The sequence below is a fragment of the Eulemur rufifrons genome, chromosome 8, assembly GCF_041146395.1.
Source record: "Eulemur rufifrons isolate Redbay chromosome 8, OSU_ERuf_1, whole genome shotgun sequence".
In the NCBI taxonomy this organism is placed as follows: Eukaryota; Metazoa; Chordata; class Mammalia; order Primates; family Lemuridae; genus Eulemur; species Eulemur rufifrons.
Genome location: NC_090990.1, coordinates 88,316,673 through 88,334,207, shown reverse-complemented (window position 1 = coordinate 88,334,207; position 17,535 = coordinate 88,316,673). Strand labels below are relative to the sequence as shown.

Below are 17,535 nucleotides of genomic sequence, written 5' to 3'. Positions count from 1 at the left end.
TCATTTCCTGTCTTAGATGAGGCATGTGGGGCTGCATAGCACTTTAGCAGTGTAAAGTCCGGGGCCTCTGGGTGCTTGCACGTTGCTGCTGTGGATTTAATCGTCTCATCTGATATACGTTTTCATAGAGTGACAGGTACTCCCTGTTCCACTTTCTGAACAGATTTACTCTCATAGGCTTGGGGGAAAGACCTTCACTCAGCCAGCAAGATTCAGCCAGTCTGTGGGCAGCTTATCTGTAAACACACATTGGTAAGCAAGCTGGCTCGAAATGCCGTCAGCATTTTGATTCAGTTAAGTTTCCTTTCTCTTCTCCCACCTCCCTTTTCTTGCTCTGCTGGTATAAACAGGTCAGACATCTGGCCCCTAATTGGTTGAGAAATTAAAGGCTAGTAGAGCACCAAGATTTTCATAAATGAGGTCCTCACCTCAGAGTCAAACATAGGGACCCTTGGTTTCTTAAGCCCCTGTACTTCCTGGGAAGCTCCTACTTTAGAGCCCTGAGAGCTGCAGGAATATAGCAGGCATACTCTCTAAGAGCTTGCCCCTAAGTGTGGCCATGGACTAGCACATCAGTCCCACCTAGGAGCTTGTTAGAGATGCAGAATATGGGGCCCACTGCAGACCTGGTGAATCAGAATCTGCAGGCGAAGCACTGGATTCACCACACTGCACCCTGGAGGGGTGGAGGCACCGCATCCACTAACCAGACCTCCCGTGGAAGGGGGAACACTCCCGGGAGTGTTCCTTGCACTGAATAACAAGTGCTGACTTGGTGCTCAGGAGTCAGAAGTTAGGGCACTGCCACGTAGCGTGTGCCTGCAAGGGGCCTCTCCTGCTGCCGTGGTGGCTCTCTGCTCTCCGACAAAGGATGCACATATTATATGTTAAGTCTTTCCCTCCACTGAAATGTGAAACATCTGGAGACCTGGGGCGTTGCTCTCATGTGATTAGAAGGTTCACAGTAAATGTCATTAGAGTCTTTTTTGGAGAGTGATTTGCTCTCTTTCTGTGCTCCATCAGTGATCTCTACGTCTCTGCAGAGACTGCTCCACTCTAATTTGTTTATGCATCCCACCCCCAACACATCATATTGTACGATTCTTTATGGCCCAGAAACATGTTCACCTAGCCTAGCACCTAGCACTTAGTACATGAGGGCAGGAAGGAAAGAAAGACGGAAGAAGGGAGGGAGGCAGGAAGGAAGGGAGGGAGGGAGATTGAGTTTTAGGGAATTGAAGGGACACATGTATTCTGGAAGTTGAAGAGTATGGAGCAAAAGTATGCAGGGAAGGGAAGGCTCGGAAAAAGAAAGGAAAGAAAAATTTTAGGGAGGTGGGGATGAAACAGTTGAGTTGCAGATAAAGAGACAAACCAGAGTAAAGGTCACTTAAATGCTAAGTATGGATCCAACATCCAGACCCAGATCTGTCTGACTTCATGTCCTGCACAGGCTCCTGTGCCACACTGCTTTCAACCCCGTGAGAGGGTAACATCAGAAACAGCCTCAGAACCTGCATAGAAAATCCCACTTCATCTTCCACACGGAAGCAAATCTGGGCCCAGAGAAGTGAAGAGCCTTGCCCACAGTTACAGAGCTGGCTGGGAGCAGAACCAGAACAAGAAACTAGAAGGTGTGCATTTAGTGCCATCAGATTACCTGAATTTCCAATCCATCCTTCCTCCTTAATCTGCCTGCTACACGTTCTAGAGAGAGAGAAGGCGCGCCAGGAGTGGGTCTTGGGTGAGGTGACTCCCTTGGTCTGTATTCTCTGTGCTGTGATGTTGGCAGGAGCAAGGACTCAATTTACGGCAGAGCATCACCTCATTGCTCCTCTTGGCCATGGTCCTAGATCTGGACCACAGTGACTACACAGCCCAAGGCCTTCAGATGTTGGTGGTACCCAGACACCTCTAGCCTTCAGAAGGAAGATGTTTTGCAGAAATTATCAAATTTGTAATGATATTCTAACTGTCATTTGTAGAAAATATGAAGACATTGGAGGCAGGATGGTGCAGTGAAAAGTGATTGAGCTGATAGGGTCATCGGGAAACAGCAAGTTGATTAAGTTGATTACTCTATATCCAGCCTCAGTGGAAACATGTCTGCTCTGTGCTTAAAGCTTCTAAGGGAGAAACTTCTGTCTTTTTCTTTCACACGTTGTAGCAGCTGATTATTTTGTTAGAGCCAATCACAGGGAAATATGTGAAGACACTCCTATCTTTTCTTTTTTTTTTTTTTCCTCCCTGGAAAAATGTCTTTCCTCCTTCATCCCCACAATCCTAAAGCCTGAACGGGGTCCCTGTCATTCCCGGGACCCAAATGCCCTTCACTGGCAAAGAAAGGCCGGGAGGGGACCAGAAGTGACTGCTATCCCTCGCTCTGCTAATAGACGCAAACTTGGGCAAGTTCTTCTAACCTCTCAAGTTTTTTAATCTCTTTTTTCCTCATGTCAAAAATGAGTAGATTAGACTGGATGACCTCTAAAAACCTTCCAATTTCAAAAATTGAATTCTCTGTTTTGCCATTAGGTTAACTTATAAGATTTATTTCTTCCTAAGGGTATTTTAGTTTTCATGCATAAAATAATGGCAAAAAAAAGACTTCTCTGAAATGTGAGAGAACAGAACTACCAGGCGAAATTAAAGACTTCAGAGGATATTTTGGGGCAAGACATCATATAGGCAACATATTCCAGCTACTCACAAGGCAGCTCTGCCCAACATGACAGCTATTCTCATATTGTGGGGGGAACAAAACAAAACAGGAGCTGGATCTGAACTATTAGTGATAACCAGTACAGGAAGTGATCTTCATTTACGTTTTTGGCTGTTGATGCATGAGTATGCTTGCAGAACATGGCATCATGTCATTCATGGCAGATATTAACTATATTATTTAGTGTTAGAGGTATTAGTCTCAAGCATTAGGGGAGATTAGCATTTAATGCATTAGTTTTTTGGGGTTACAATTACGGCTTGAATTCCTGATTGTTATTAGTCAATGCATAGTAGGAATTATATTGTGATTTGGCTCTTAATTCCACACTGAGTTCATCAACATTGACAACCCAGTACTAATTAATGACAGCTCTTTATTTGCAGCTGTGTTTGAGTTTAGGTGGTTAACATTTTTTGATTATTAGAGACTTTAAAGGTGACAATTTCAACTGGGGACAGCTTTTTGTTATTATGACATTTCTTAGCCTAGCTTTCTGAAAAACTCTATGCTGAGCTCATGGTTTCAATCCTTTAAAAGCCTCTTAAGGGATCCTGCCCATCCCTTACACCCACCTCTTCTTCCACCTGTCTTCTAGAAGCAAAGTCTTTGGTCTGCTGCTTTGATACAAGCTCTTCTATACGAGGCACCGCCAGCACTGTTCCAGAATAAATGATTCAGACATCTGTCACAGATAGCAGATAGCTAGTCAAATATAAAAATTTCTACTCCTGTAATTAATAGTGTTTATTAGGTCTTCTATCAATATGGTACTTGCATCTGGACTCCTAAATATTGACCAATGTGTTGTACTACTTTTAGATAGAGTTGATACACTCAGCTTCATGGTTTAAACCTTCAGGCAGGCAAGAAGTAGAAATCTTTGTAATTGTATGCATTTATTCCTAAAACCACAGTACAGCACACCATCATCTTCCCAGAGTCCTCCCAAGAAAAGATCTCTCTTATCTCCGAAATAAAGAGATGCAGCATCCTTACTAACAACTCCATAGATGCGCATATTCCCCAGTCAGAGACAGATGGCTGTGGTCCCCACCCCCACTCACCCCAGCTATGGGACTGGCCTAGGTGGGCCGTGAGCTCTCATGTACCGGCTCAGTTTCCGCTGGGGAAATCACGTTCATGCTACTGAGGCTCCACACTGCTAACTGCACACAACACATCCTCGATTGCTGTCCTCCCCACTCCAGATATTGCGGTGCATGGCAGTTGAAAATTTGCTACCTAAAAGTATGACTTTTATTCATGAGTAAAAGTTTGTGTCCACCCACTCTTATATCATGGATACCTGTACATTTGAAGTGCTAAAATCAGGCTCTAGTACCTCTCAAACCCCATCACTGGAAGGTATCAAAGCCTTCCCACCGCTTGTAACCCCCTTCCCACCACAAGCACCCTCCTCTGGTACATTTCAGCACTCCCGTTGATGAAGATGTCATTGCTGGTTCCATCTCCCACAGACAAGGAGCTTGGTATGAATTCCCCAAAGCCAAGCGGTGACTTGAACTAGAAATAGACAGCCAATAACTGTGTTCACCCTGGATCATCCTCTCACTGTGTTTCCACCCTGGAAGCCTTCAGGGGAGTTGTGAAGACAGAAACGCCCTGGGCTGCTTACCTACCAAGGATTTCAGGTTCTTGTGGGTTGGAAGAGAGTGTGGTGATGAAATACAGTGTCAGATTCTTCTCCAAGCAACAACAGACATACAAGGCTCTTGGGCAGGTAGACACGACCATCTTCCAACTTGTCTCCCATTTCATTTTATGCCAGCTGAGATGTATCACAGGTGGGGAGTGATACTTAGTATTTATGTGGTGACTTTCTCCTGAACAGAATAAGGCCTGTCATGCCTACGCCTTGCACAGGGAATGTGTAGTGTGGACAGGGAAGCGGGTCTCCAAGAGACACGCTGTGAAGTGATTCTCATACCACCTGGGGCAGGCACTAGGGAGAACGAGGTGTTGCTCTGTGTGGTATGAAGCAAAGCTGCTTCGGGTGGGGAAAGGGGTAATCAGACAGAATGGAGGAACCAAATGCCACATTTTCTATCCTTCCCAATTTCCTCAAAGGGCGATTCCAGACCATGAGATGCAGAGTGCGAGAAATGGTCCTGACATCAGCAGCAGTGTGGGGACAGGGGAGCAGCCCCCATTGGCAGGAGCTGCAAACGGTCTGCAGTTCCCCATGTGAGCAAGAACTTTCCGACTGCTCCCCTAGGAGTGGTGGACCTTGGCTGTGGGACCTGTGTCAGTCCTCGCATGTGGAGACAAAGAAGGGGGTGCGGCTGTAGTGAGGTAACTCTGGGAGAGTGCTCCATTTAACCTCTCTCCCTCTCCCTCTTTCTCTCTTTCTTCTCTCTCTCTGTCTTGCTCTGTCTCTCTCGTACACACACACACACACACACACACACATGCACTTGTGTATATGTCAATCAACCAGCCCCCACACAGCGACATCCCCCACTCACGGACACCCCTGTGTCACACACACAGCAATTACAAAAGAAAAATCCCAGGCAACCCAGGGATACCCTTTTTTTTCTCTCTTCTCTCTCATTTTTTCCCCTAAAAAAGGGCTTCTTAAGAAATATATTAAACCAGGTAAATTTTTACTCAGATATTCAGGTGGCTGGAGAAGATTGACAAGGAAAACAATCACAAAATAAATAATTTTGTTTTCTTTTTTTAAAAAAAGAACATTTTCCTACACATTGTCTCTCTCTAACTTGACAGAGCTGCTTTCTTGGACAGGTGGATGCTGTCGTGGATGCTGTCGGAAGAGGAGCCCCGAATGGACTGCAAGGGGAACTTGGAACAAGCCGGGGCCCTGGGACCGGGAGACCAGGGAAGCTGGGGGCGGAGAGGGAGAGTGAGGAGGGTGCGAGGAGGCGGCTGCCTGCCCCTGGTGCCTGCCCTGCTGGCTGCGCTGCTCAGGGTGGATTCCACGTTCCCCAGAGGGGGCTCCCGGCACAGTCAGCGTGCAGTGCATGGGGTGCACAGAGGGGGCTGTGTACAAAAGTAAGAAGTGAGGATTCACAAAACAAGGGCGTTTTAAGAAATCTGGTTAAAAAGAATACAAAAGTGACTCCACCGAGGGGGAGGAAGAGCTCCCATCCCTCCCACTTTTGTCCTCTCTTGTTTTCTTGAATGACAAGAATCACTTTTAAGGATTTTTGTTTGTTTCATGGTTTGGCTGGTTCTTTTCCATAACCTCTTCCTGGGCTCCTCTCCTTCACCTCCATGCATTTTCACAAAGCACCGACTTTACAACCTGGGGCTGCTGAGTCGTAGCCTCCCCGTGCAAGTGTGTGTGTGTGTGTGTGTGTGTACACAAGGGTGTGCGTGTGAAGTGGCTGATTCTTTCTCTCCTGCCTCCTTCAGTCCAAGCCTTGAGGTCCCATCTGCTGGGTGCAGCAAGTCTCATGGGAGTACCCTGCTGGCACTAAAGTGAAGGCTTGGATTATCCTTGTACCTCAGGTTCACGGGCCCCCTCTCTGCCCAGAGCTGGAGCGGGACCCCCATTAGCTACAGAGTTTGCCCGTCTCATACTCCACAGGGTTTGGCAGCTTAGAATTGAAAGCCCTCAGGGAGGACTGGATCCTGCCCACCTCATTGTTGGCCAGCTTGAGCCGATGCCGGAGCAAGCAGGAGAAAAGGTCAAGGCGGACTTTGCCAGGTGGAGAAAGCTGGTTCACCCGGTCCCTGAGCTCAATGAGCTGCAAGAGTGCAGAGTCCTGGGAACCTTGAGTATATGGGTAGTCCAACTGCAGAATTAAGTCCCGGATAGCATCCGGGTCAAAGGGCAGGCTATACCCAAACACCTGCAAGGTGTTGATTTTCATGTAGCCCAAATTCTTGGAGGGATCAGTCATTTCCAGGGGCTCGTAGTAGATTGTCTCATTGGAGCTGTCATCCAGGGACTTGATTCGGCTCCGAAGGTAAACATGGACTGTTTCAAAGAAGGTCTTCCACCTGTTCCCCAAGGTGATAGTCCAGTTTTGGCACTGGGCAGCTGCATCCACGTTAGTCCTTTCCCAGTCAGGGAAGCTGCCCTCGTTCACGGGCATGAACCAGCTCTCGGAGTGGCTTCCCCCAAAGGGGTTGACATAGATGGCCATGACAGGCTCCAGGGTGCTATTCTTGGTGAGGCAGATCTGCAAGGACAAAGCCAGCATCACATGCACCAGTCCAGGCTTGTACTTGTTGCTCTTCAGGGTAAGAAGCATGCGCTTCCTCCAGGAAGGGTCAAACCAGCTGCCCAGACGCATGTCGTTGCTGATGAAGATGGAGTGTACCTCAATGCGGCTGTCCCGCTTCTGCAGCAGGTACTTCAGCTCCAGGTCCTGCAGGTCTGTCTCCAGCCCAAGAAAGTTCTCCAGGGACTCAGCCACCTCTGGCCGGCACAGCCCTTGGGCCAGCACATAGCCCGGGTTGCAGCTCCCACAACGCGTGCTGTTGTCTGGAGCACAGTGGGCACACGCAGGCCCTTCGCCCAAGGCACATGGGATGGGGCCCTGGCAGGAAGACTGGTCATGGGGGCAGGTGCAGCTGTGGCTCTGTTCCAGGAAGGTGCCAGGGAAGGTGCTTTCTCCACAGTAGAGAAGGGACTGGATTCGGTTCCACCAGTAGGACAAGGACCTTGCAGAGGGGAGATAAAAATGAAACAAGAGTCAAAGGAAGCCACACACTGTCATCATCCCTAAGGGATGCAGGATATTGACTAATAGGCAGGGAAGGCAGAGGGGAAGACAAAAGCCCCAAGTTCTCAAACCCTACTGTGCCACTTTGACCTGATGGCGCAAAGCGCGAAGCTCTGTCTGATGGATCAGCACCAGAAACATTTGACCATCAAACCTGTACTTGAAGCAGCCGGGCTCATCTCTTCCAAGTAGTGCCTCATTTCCTTATATTCAAAAGCCTACAGAGAATCTCCAACATCCTTTGTATCAAATCCAAGTTTTTGGCCTTCTAAATAAGATGCCTCTCTAAACATTCCAACTTCTTGCCAATTTTATTTCTACCTCAAGGTCTCTGCGTCCTTTCTATTCTCTCTGCTTCCATCACTCCTCCCCCAAGAGTAGTGCATGGTTAGCTTTTAACAATTATGTATTGAAAGACAATAAATGAATCCCTGTCTAAACCGCCTGTAGGCCTGTCCTGTCCTCTCCACTCCTGCTTCCCTTCTTCACCAGGCCTCAGTTAGAGCCACGCCTCTGGGTTGCTGTGAGGGCAGCTCCCCTTGCCCAGAATACTGTCCCCCCTGTGTGGACCAGGCCACTTCCATCCCTTGCTGCACAGTCTGGCCAGGATGTCCTTCTGCAAGGAAGCCATCCTCTCAGGTCTTTGCCTCTGGGAGACTATGGCTTTGATCTATGACCGCCACCATGAACTTAAGTGGCTGCCACATAGTTATCATGTTCCAGTTTTTATGTTTCTGTATGTTTGTTACATCTTTCCAATCTACTAATATCTCCTATAGCTTAATAGTAGAGCATACGATAGAGACTTAATAAAAATCCTTGTTGAATACATAAATCAATGAACCAGTGAACAATTGGAAGCCTATGACAACACAGCCCCACTCTGACCCTAAGGGCATGGGGTCTCAGCATTCACCTGCTGTGATTCAGAACAGTCACTCATTTGATACAATCTAATGGGTATATTTCTCGTCATACGCAATTGGTGTATGAGCTTTAACACCATCCTTTTCTTTTCTAAAAGGCTTATTAAAATGGAAATGAGTAAATGAGAATTAGAGTATTAGAATAGTACTTGAATCTACTATAATTTGGATAAAAGTAAATTAGCTTCTCTTTCTGTTTCTCTCTTTAGACTCAACTCACACTTGGGAATGACACATGTCAGTAGGTCAACATAATGGGAAGGCTATGTGCTGGTCACCACTCCAGATCCCAAACACTGGACGGAGGGTCCTCCAGGGCCTCAGTGGCTGTCAGGGGGCAGAGCTGAGCGCTGGCTCTGTGTCTAGGGGTCTCACCTCTCCTTGGGCAGGCGGAAGCGAGGCTGCCGGTGGCAGCGCTTGCACAGGTTGAAGAGCCGGCGGACGATCCGATGGGTCTTCTTGAATAGCACTTGCAGGCTGGACCCCAGCTGTTGGTAGCGGTGCTGAAGGCTGATGTCCATGGCCCAGAACTGGGAGATAGCTGTGGAGTTCAGGAACCGGTCCTCAGGCAGCCTTTTCAACAGGGCCTGGAATTCTTCTGTGGACAAGAACAGAAGGACTGAGCTGAGAGGCAGCTGCGCAGAGCCCTGGGAGAGGCGGGTGGGCCCTCCCCAGACCCAGGCCCTTCAAAGTTACTGCATGAGGAAGCAGCCTTCACATCCACTCTCCTGAGTTCTTTTTTTAATTAACAGCTTTATTGAAAAATAATTAACAGATCATAAAATATGGCTTCAGGATTTTTTCTTATCCTTTCTATCCCTATTATGTTTCTGAATTTCAAAAGAGTTCTCTGCCACCATCAGAGGGTCCAGAGGTCCTGCTTTTGCTAATGATCCTGGATGCATCTCTTTCCCCCATTATACCTCCTTCTAAGTCACCCATGGCACTGTCTCAAGGCCATCTGCTTCAATGATAGCACGACAGCCTTCTGGAAGACGTGAGGCTCTTGTGATGGCAGGTGTGCTCCCAGACTGGCAAATGTGGGCACAGAAAAGGTAGAGCACCCAGCTCAGAAATCTTTTCAGAAACCTTTCAGTCTCTGAGACCAGCATCTTCCCTTCACATGCTTCTCTCTGACTCTCTATGATACGCTCCCCCTCTTTTCACTTCAACTCTTGGCCAGATATCCATTCTTCTCTGTAGCTAATCTAGAAACAACAGAACAGCTTCCTGGTTCTGAGCTCCTGCTGTGTCTAAGCTCTCCTTGGAAGAAGTTCTCCTTGGCACACCATGTTTCCTGAACTTGTGCTCAGGTCTCTGTCCATTGCTCTGCTTTTACTTGGGACCTGCAGCCACTCCGCCTCCTAGTGGGGGTCTGCACAGCCCTCATGCATTCATTGGCAGTAACGCACAGTGCTGATGGCCTGAGATCATGCTATGGAACATATCCCAACACCACAGTCCAAAGCATGCGGGTGGAGAGCTGGAATGTGAAATTCTCGGTAGCTACTAAATATCTTGCCTAGCACTTACAATGGAACCCTCTGGGGACTGTGCCCATTTTGATTGCTCATGCATCTTGTTCCTCATCCCCTCAGAAGACTGGACAATCATGCCTCGTGATGGCACTAACAACTAGCATGTGCATAGTTAAAATATGTAAGCATACAAAACAGTACAGAGAGCAAAAAGATAAACTCCCATGTGCGTGCCACCTAGCTTTTGTTCTTTTGCCATATTAGTTTCAGATTTTTTTTTCTCCTTTAAGAAATAAGACAAACTAAATATACTGTACTTGAAGGCCCTAAACTTTCCTTCTTCTCTATCCAGATGTAACCACTCTCTTGGATGTTTTCTTTATATTATCACATATTTTCATGTTTTTTCCAAATGTGTTTATCCATAAAGAATATTATGTTTTGGCTAGCATGTTTGTAAACATCATGTAAATAGTATTAAATATGTATTATATTTAATAAATTATTTTATAGTATTATATAAAAACATATAAATAGGTATATAACACATAACCTTTTTCATCTTGCTTTGTTTTATCCAAAATTATGTTTTTGAGATATATCCCTGTAACTATCATTCATTTAGCACTGAAATGTGTAAACATACCATGCAGAGTTCTTTATGCATTAACTTCATCTACATCATACCACGTGAGCCTTCCGTCCACCCATTGTTATCACTTTCCCTCTTTAATAGATGAAGAAACTGAGGCATTGAGTAGCTGCATGGCTAATCCAAGGTCATCAAGCTTGTCAGTAACAAGGCAAGGATGCAAAACCAGTTCCTCTGAATCTAGGTCTCAAGGTAACATTGATATTAGTTATCACAGCAGCAAGCAACAACTAGCTTGTACTGGGTGCCATCCAGAGTTATTCCACAGACTTTATTTATTCAACAAATGTTTATTGTTCACCTTACATGCAAGCATTGCACTTGGCATTGTGGAATCAGTAGCAAGACACTCAAGGTCTATGCCCTCAATTATGTTTATCTTAGCTTACTAAGTCCTTGAAACGTACCTCTTAGGTAGGTATTATGTCCATTTACATATATAAAAACCCCAAAGCTCTTGAGACTCAGGGTGGTGATATAACCTGCTTGAGGTCACAGAGACAGGAAGTGGCCAAGTCAGGATCCAAGTCGAGTTCCCCACCATGTCCTTGCTCCTCTGCATCTCGCAGCCCTGCTCATTGACGGGAAGGAATTCTGGCCAGCTGGCTGCTCACCTGACTCCTCGAACTGCCGGTTGTGAGTGGCCCAGGAGTCCTGAATCTGCAGCAGGCTGTCCTCCATGGCCTGGACGTCAGCATCGGGGCAGTTGCACTCCGGGAAGGTGGGGCTGCACTTGCACCAGCAGTCATTCTCCTTGCAGACAAGCTCACCCTCGGAGCTGCACGTGATGTAGCTGAGTGCTGCGGCCACAAAGCGCTCACGTAGGTACTCGGGCAGCAGCACCTGCAGGCCTGGGGAAGGGATGTATCAAGGAATCACTGAGTAGAACCAGTAGAGACTCAGTTTCCCACACCCAAGACTGCAGGGACCCCAGCTGGGGTTCTGCTGATTTGTGCATTCCGGGCCCAAGAAAGGTCACCCCAGAGCCTGATCCTGCTAAGCTGATGGGGAGAGAGGGCTACTGCTTCCCCAGTGACAGATGGGGGAGGATCTGAAAATGCAGATGCAGAACATCAAAGCCCAAGGCTTAGCCAAACCCCTCACATCAGCCAAATTGAGAGCCTGCATATCATAAGAACAGGCTTATTGGCTACACATCAGCATTTCTAGGATGGAAACTGGACTATGTTTCAGATAAAAGAGGAGCTTACAGCCCTCATGGGGGAGAAATCGAGGCTGGATGGGCTTTTTGCTCTGCCTCCTATAGCCATCCTGTTTCTAATTTAACTGAGATTAGCAGTAAGCATCCTAGGACATTACTGAATGCCGCCCTCCTTGGCCTCCCACACTAGCCCTGATGAACAAGGAGGCTGTCCTGGCTAGGAGGTAGGGACAGGTATTGTGGACACACAGGGATACGATTGTAAATAACACTCATGTGCATACTGGCATCCTTATCTTACCGATAAACTCCAAGCCCAAAGACCGCAGTGACCTGCCCAAGTCACAGCATTCACAGAGTCTGCTTGGTGTCAGATCCTGTCCTTGTCCCATCAGGTCATACTGTGTAACTGGGACTGGCTGCCCCATCTTAATATTATTTAACTCTCAGGGAGATTTGAAGGTAGGATGGCGGTCAATGCACCAAGATCAGTCATGCCTGGATAGATGTGAATGGCTCTCAGCTCTCTTTTCCAGCAAGCTTCTAATCTTGGATATAATGCACTAAATTGCTCCAAACTTCAGTTTTCTTACCCATTTGTGTTGACTATCAGGTTTACCTGTAGCAGAAACGTACTCCTAGTTGCTTTCACAATTGTTGGAGGTTTACCAAAGGTTGAACAAAGGACAGGCATGACTTTGGACACAATCTGGGCCTTGTTTGAGGTCAGCCCTGCAGGAGACTCCCCAGTAGGTACATAGTGAGACCTCATGCCAAGAGAGTGAGGAATATGAGGACTTCTAGATATGATGAGATCCTCTTTCCTCAAATGTCTGCCAGCTCTTTATTTTTATACCCTTGACCTTGTCCTTGGCAGGAAATCGGAGAGCCCAAAGCATATATCCTAGTCTTGTCAGACCTCAAAATATAACTTAAAATTGCCAGGAGCAGTGTGTGTTTGTTGATCTTGCTTGAGGTTTCCAATTTTGAACTGCTCCTAAATCTTCCTTTCTTGGCACTGTGCCCACCGTGGCCCTCGAGCAGCCCTCCCCACACCCTTTCACATGCTCACTTTCAACACTCACCAAGTCCTTCCCTTCCTTTCCCCCACCGACTCCCCCTCCTCACCAGAACATCTCCCATTGCTATAAAGTAAGTGCCTGAGAAATGTCTGCACGAGTGATGGGCTATGAAATTAAATGGCACAAACTATTTGAAATGAACAACCAGACATTTTGAACTTCACTCATCTCTAATTTCCAGACACAAACCCAGCCCAACAAAGAATGTGGGAGAAGATGGATGCTAATTGCCTTAGGTAGCTCTAAATAAAGGAGTTATTTACTCCTCTTTGTTATATATTTCTTGATTCCTAAAGCATTGACGGGTTGCATGGGAGTCAGGTTGCCTGGAATTTGTAATTGTAGATCCTGGATGAGGGCTATTGATTTTGTAATGCTGAGACAATAATATCTTAAACAGAGTCCAATTCAGTTGGCCTTAAGACAAAGCTTTCCCACTGAGTCTGTGTGTGCAGCCTGCCCCAGGATGCTCAGGGAACAGGGAGCAGGAGGCGCACACCTCCCCTCAGTTCCCGACCTCCAAACCCGGTGCGGTTCCCTTTCCTTTTTTTTTTTATTTCAGCTTATCATTGCGGGGGTACAAAAGTTCAGGCCACATACACTGTCCATGTCCTGCCCATCCCCCCGAATCAGAACTTCAAGCGTGTCCATTCCCCAAACAGTGCGCATCGCACTCATCATGTAGTTATATCCCTATCCCCTTCCCCCCAGCCCCCATCCCCCTGGGTCAGAACATCCAAGCGTGACCATTCCCCAGATGGTGTGCAATGCACTTGCTTTCCCACTTTTGCTTGTTCTGTCTCCAATCAAAAGGCTCCCATTCTCAAACTCACCTCCGGGCTTTAGCTCTCGCATGGAAGATCACAGACTAATAACAGAAAGCAGGGGCCACGCTCAGGCTGTGGTTACAGTAACCAATGGCCCCATAGTCTGTATAGCTCTTAACTGAGCTAGAGATGGTTGTCTTATAACCACTCTGCAAAAGTCAGCTATCCCTCAATGTGTCCTTAGGATAAAGTAGAGAGGTTTCTGCACAACAACGGAGTTTATTGAACTACGCCAAAGCTTATAAGGATGGATGTGCTGTTTCTTATAGGACAGTGACAGAGATCTCAAGGACTATGAAGTGGGAGGATTTAGGTGCCCAGTGGCATAAGCAATGGGTCTTGGGAGTAGGGCAAACCAGATCAGAAGTTTCACTGAAAGAATGATGGGGATTGTTCAACACACGTCCCAGAACTTGTGGTAGTTCTTGTCTTAAGAAGGGTTACCCCAATGGGGCAGGCAGGATTTTTTCCTGCTCTTTGGTGAACCAGGTTTTTCACCAGGTGTGAAAGGTGTGAAAACCAGCACAATGCTGCTTACCTAGTAACTGCACTTTGTTCTCTGGGCTCTGCACCAGGACAGAGCTGACTGAGTCCAGATTGTCATAGTTGCTGCAGCCCAGGGGACCAGTCCTGGTCTCCGTGACCTAGAGAAGGAAGAAGGGTGTGGACTTAGATAACAAGCAGAGGATTTCTCCTCACACTTCACTTCTCCAGTTGTCCAATCTCAGCCTCCATATCCTGTTTTCCTGTTTTTGACCAGTCAAAAAATGACATGTGCCTTTTCCTACCCCAAGAGCATACAGTCACTTTTCTTTCTTGTCCTGAGATAGTTAGCATCTGTTATATGGGGCTGGCAGCAGCAGGTGTACAGAAGTGGGAGGCCTTCTGAGAGGGCTGGAGGAAATTTATGTCTCAAAAGAGAAAATTCAGTGTGAGCAGAGAAACCCGGGGAAGCAGTGAGACCTTTAAGCCAGAATGGCCCCTTCTCCTCCCCCAGAGGAAGGCGGGGGGCCATCTGTGGCCCCTGTCAGCCTGCTCGAGAGCCCAGCTGCATCCACTCCATGTGGTGCTCACAGGCTTAGGGATCCCGGAGATGAAACACACTGGAGAAATACGAGTTATGAGTATTAGTATTAGTATTAAACATTTAGCTCCCACCTCGGCACTGAGACGTCCTTAGAGAAAATCAGCCATGGGCTTCCTGCATATTTTAATAAGTATATTAAATATACATAAACTCTTATAGCCATGTAATATTCCAAAACACCATAGAGTCTTTTTAAAATATTATAAAGTTGGCCCATCAGTTTTCCCTGATGTTTAAAGTATAAGATGAAAAATGGGAGCTTTAAATGCACTGAAATAATTATGTAATAAGAATGATGGGGACCCAAGGCCCTTTCTTCTCAGGATCTCTGCAGGCTTTGCCAACAATCAATCAACCAATCAACAAGTATTTATTGAGCAGCCACTGTTCAATTCCATACAATCCATCAAACATTCATAGAGCGCCTTTCCCGGAGTTCCTCAGGGAAATCCACCCTGATACCTCTGACCTCCTTTTCCGGCTGCAGCACCTCTGCTTTGCAGCAGGCGCGGGAGCCATAGTTTTACATCCTTTTCTGCAAGTATGCGATCCGTGTCTGGGCCCCACGCACCATGAGCTCAGAGAGGGAAGCTCATGTTTGTCTTGCTCGCCATGTGGTTGGCAGCTGTCAGCACAGTGTCTGGCACATAGCAGGTGCCCAACAGTAAGAGAATGTGTGAGCTTATATGTTCCAGGCTCTGCTGGGTGGGAGGTATGCCTAAAGATGAGCAAATTGCGCACTGTGTTCTCCAAGAAGAGGTCACAACCTGTGGGGAAGGCAGGCACATGCACATCTGTGCCACAGACATCCAAGTCACAGCAGAGGCACGTACATGAAGAAAAGAACGGGCAGCGTGACCTGCAGCACAAGGGCTCGGAGGTGCACAGTGCACGTGGCCAGCACCCTGCTCATTACCACGGTGAATGCCAAAGTGTAAGTGACAACTTTAAAGGGATTTTAGTAGACCTAGGCTTAAAAAACACACATGGAACAGTGTAATCAAGTGAGAGATGGTGTGGTGTGGGCCAAAGGCACAGTCAAGAGAGAGAGGGGAGAGATCCTGGTAGCTTGAAATAGTCTGAGAAGGCTTTATGGACGAGGTGAGTCATGCATTGGTGTTGGAAGATGAGTAGGGGCTGGAGGGAAGGGGGAGGGCGTTGAAGAAAGAAAGGTAACTCCAAAGACCAAGGGCCAGCAACAGACACAGGGCTCAGCCTGAACAAAGGACGGGGCTGAGACCACAACAGGCGCAGGAACAACTTCTCTCCAGACTTCCAAGTTCTTCCCCCATGGTCATCCCCTTTAACCTTCACAGGAATTCTCTGGGACAAATCTCATTACCGTCACTCTCCAAAGGAGGAAACCAAGGTTCAGAGAGTTACAGTGCCCGAGACCACAGAGCGTGGCGTGGCGGGAGCGGGACTTTAGCTTTGGAGTCCTCAGGCTCTAGTTCAGCACCTTTTTGTCTCCTTAGCCGGCAGGTTGAAGGCTTGCGTCTCAACCCCTGCACGTGCCGCCGCTCTTCAAGACAAGGATTCTAAGCAGACCGGACCACCCAACGTGTTTTAGGGATTTGTCCTCTCCTCAGAGTGTTGACATTGGGCAAAATAAATCGTATCGACTTGAGCTCAGTTCCATTATCCTATAATACAGACTAGGAAGCCAAGGCCCAGACAAGCTGAATGGCTCATTCAAGGCCACACAGCCAGCTGCAGGCTGGATTCAGTTGACTCGCTCATTCACTATTTTTTTTCCCTCATTCATTCATTTCACGAATATTCAAGGAGCATTCGCAGCTCACAGATGACTAAGACACAGTCATTGCCAGTCAGGAGCTCACAGACAAGAGGAAATACGTTTGTGTGGCCCCACTCACTGTTCTGCCTGTGACACCTGGGCCTGCCTCCCTCCACACGTGGACACGCGTGCCGAGTGACGTGTCCTCACGGAGGGAGTGGGTGATTGGCTAGCTGTCAGACAGGACTGGGAAAGCAGAGCCAGCCTCATTTCAAGGTTAAGTCTTCTCTCTCATGTGCTGTGAAAGTCCCCATAAGAAGTGCCATAGCCAAGAACTGGCCCAGCCGTTGTGTGGAAGTTTGCTCCTCTCGGATGAAGTGGGCTGAAGGGCAGAGGTGGGACAGTGGGGTATAGCATTTGGAGACTTTCTGGTCCCTGCCTGTAGGTAAACTGCCCACCCCATTGTCACTTGGTGTTTCACTGTCTTTTCTATGCACTCATGCCTGACTTGGCCACTCACTAACCAGGTCCAGGCAGGCAGAGAGCTAACAGGCCTCACGTAGGAATAGGATGTGACCCAAAGAGGAGGACAGGCCAGAGGACAGCCACAGTAGGAGCTTTCCTTCTCTCCCCTCAGCCCCACCCCTATTCTCACCTCCCACCAATCCATCTGCCTCCCCACCATCACCATCTTGTTCGTCATTCTGGGCTGTCTGTGATGCTATTTTCTGACTTTCACTCTGCTGTTTCCAAAGGTTGGTTCCACAAAAGGACAATCAATTAGGTAAGTCATTGAAAGGGTGTGAGTAGCTTCACTTTGTTAATTGTGGCAAAAGGATAGGAATGAGGACAAAGACTGTCACCCCCATGTGCACCTCCTGTTAGAGGGAGGGACCCAGAGCCAGATGTCCACAAGTGAGGAAGGCTCACTCAGGTTTCAGCTGGTCGCAACGTCGTAGCTCTTTTCATTGGCATTGTGCTCTGAGACTCTCTCGCCTTCCTAGAGAAGTAAGGGGGTGGGGGGAGGAAAGAATAGAAGGACCTGAACAGGGTTCCCTTGCAGACATTGCCCGAGTGCTGACTTGAGCAAGCAGGATGGCCTGAGATGCCCCCCTCCCTTTGCCCCAAAATGATGAAAGCCCC

At 47.6% G+C, this 17,535-nt stretch overlaps 1 protein-coding gene across 1 annotated transcript in view; it reads right to left on the bottom strand.

Annotated features, from left to right (window-relative positions):
• Positions 1–5,710: 5,710 nt before the first annotated feature.
• The window catches only part of BRINP2 (BMP/retinoic acid inducible neural specific 2), a 105,328-nt gene continuing 93,503 nt past the window's right edge, over positions 5,711–17,535 (bottom strand). Inside the window, exons 5-8 of the mRNA XM_069478390.1 lie at positions 14,106–14,211; positions 11,111–11,347; positions 8,742–8,964; positions 5,711–7,378 (exon numbers count right to left, since the gene is read on the bottom strand). Of these exons, the coding sequence (XP_069334491.1) occupies positions 6,262–7,378; positions 8,742–8,964; positions 11,111–11,347; positions 14,106–14,211 (1,683 nt within the window). The 3' untranslated portion in view covers positions 5,711–6,261. The remainder of the gene's footprint in view (positions 7,379–8,741; positions 8,965–11,110; positions 11,348–14,105; positions 14,212–17,535) is intronic.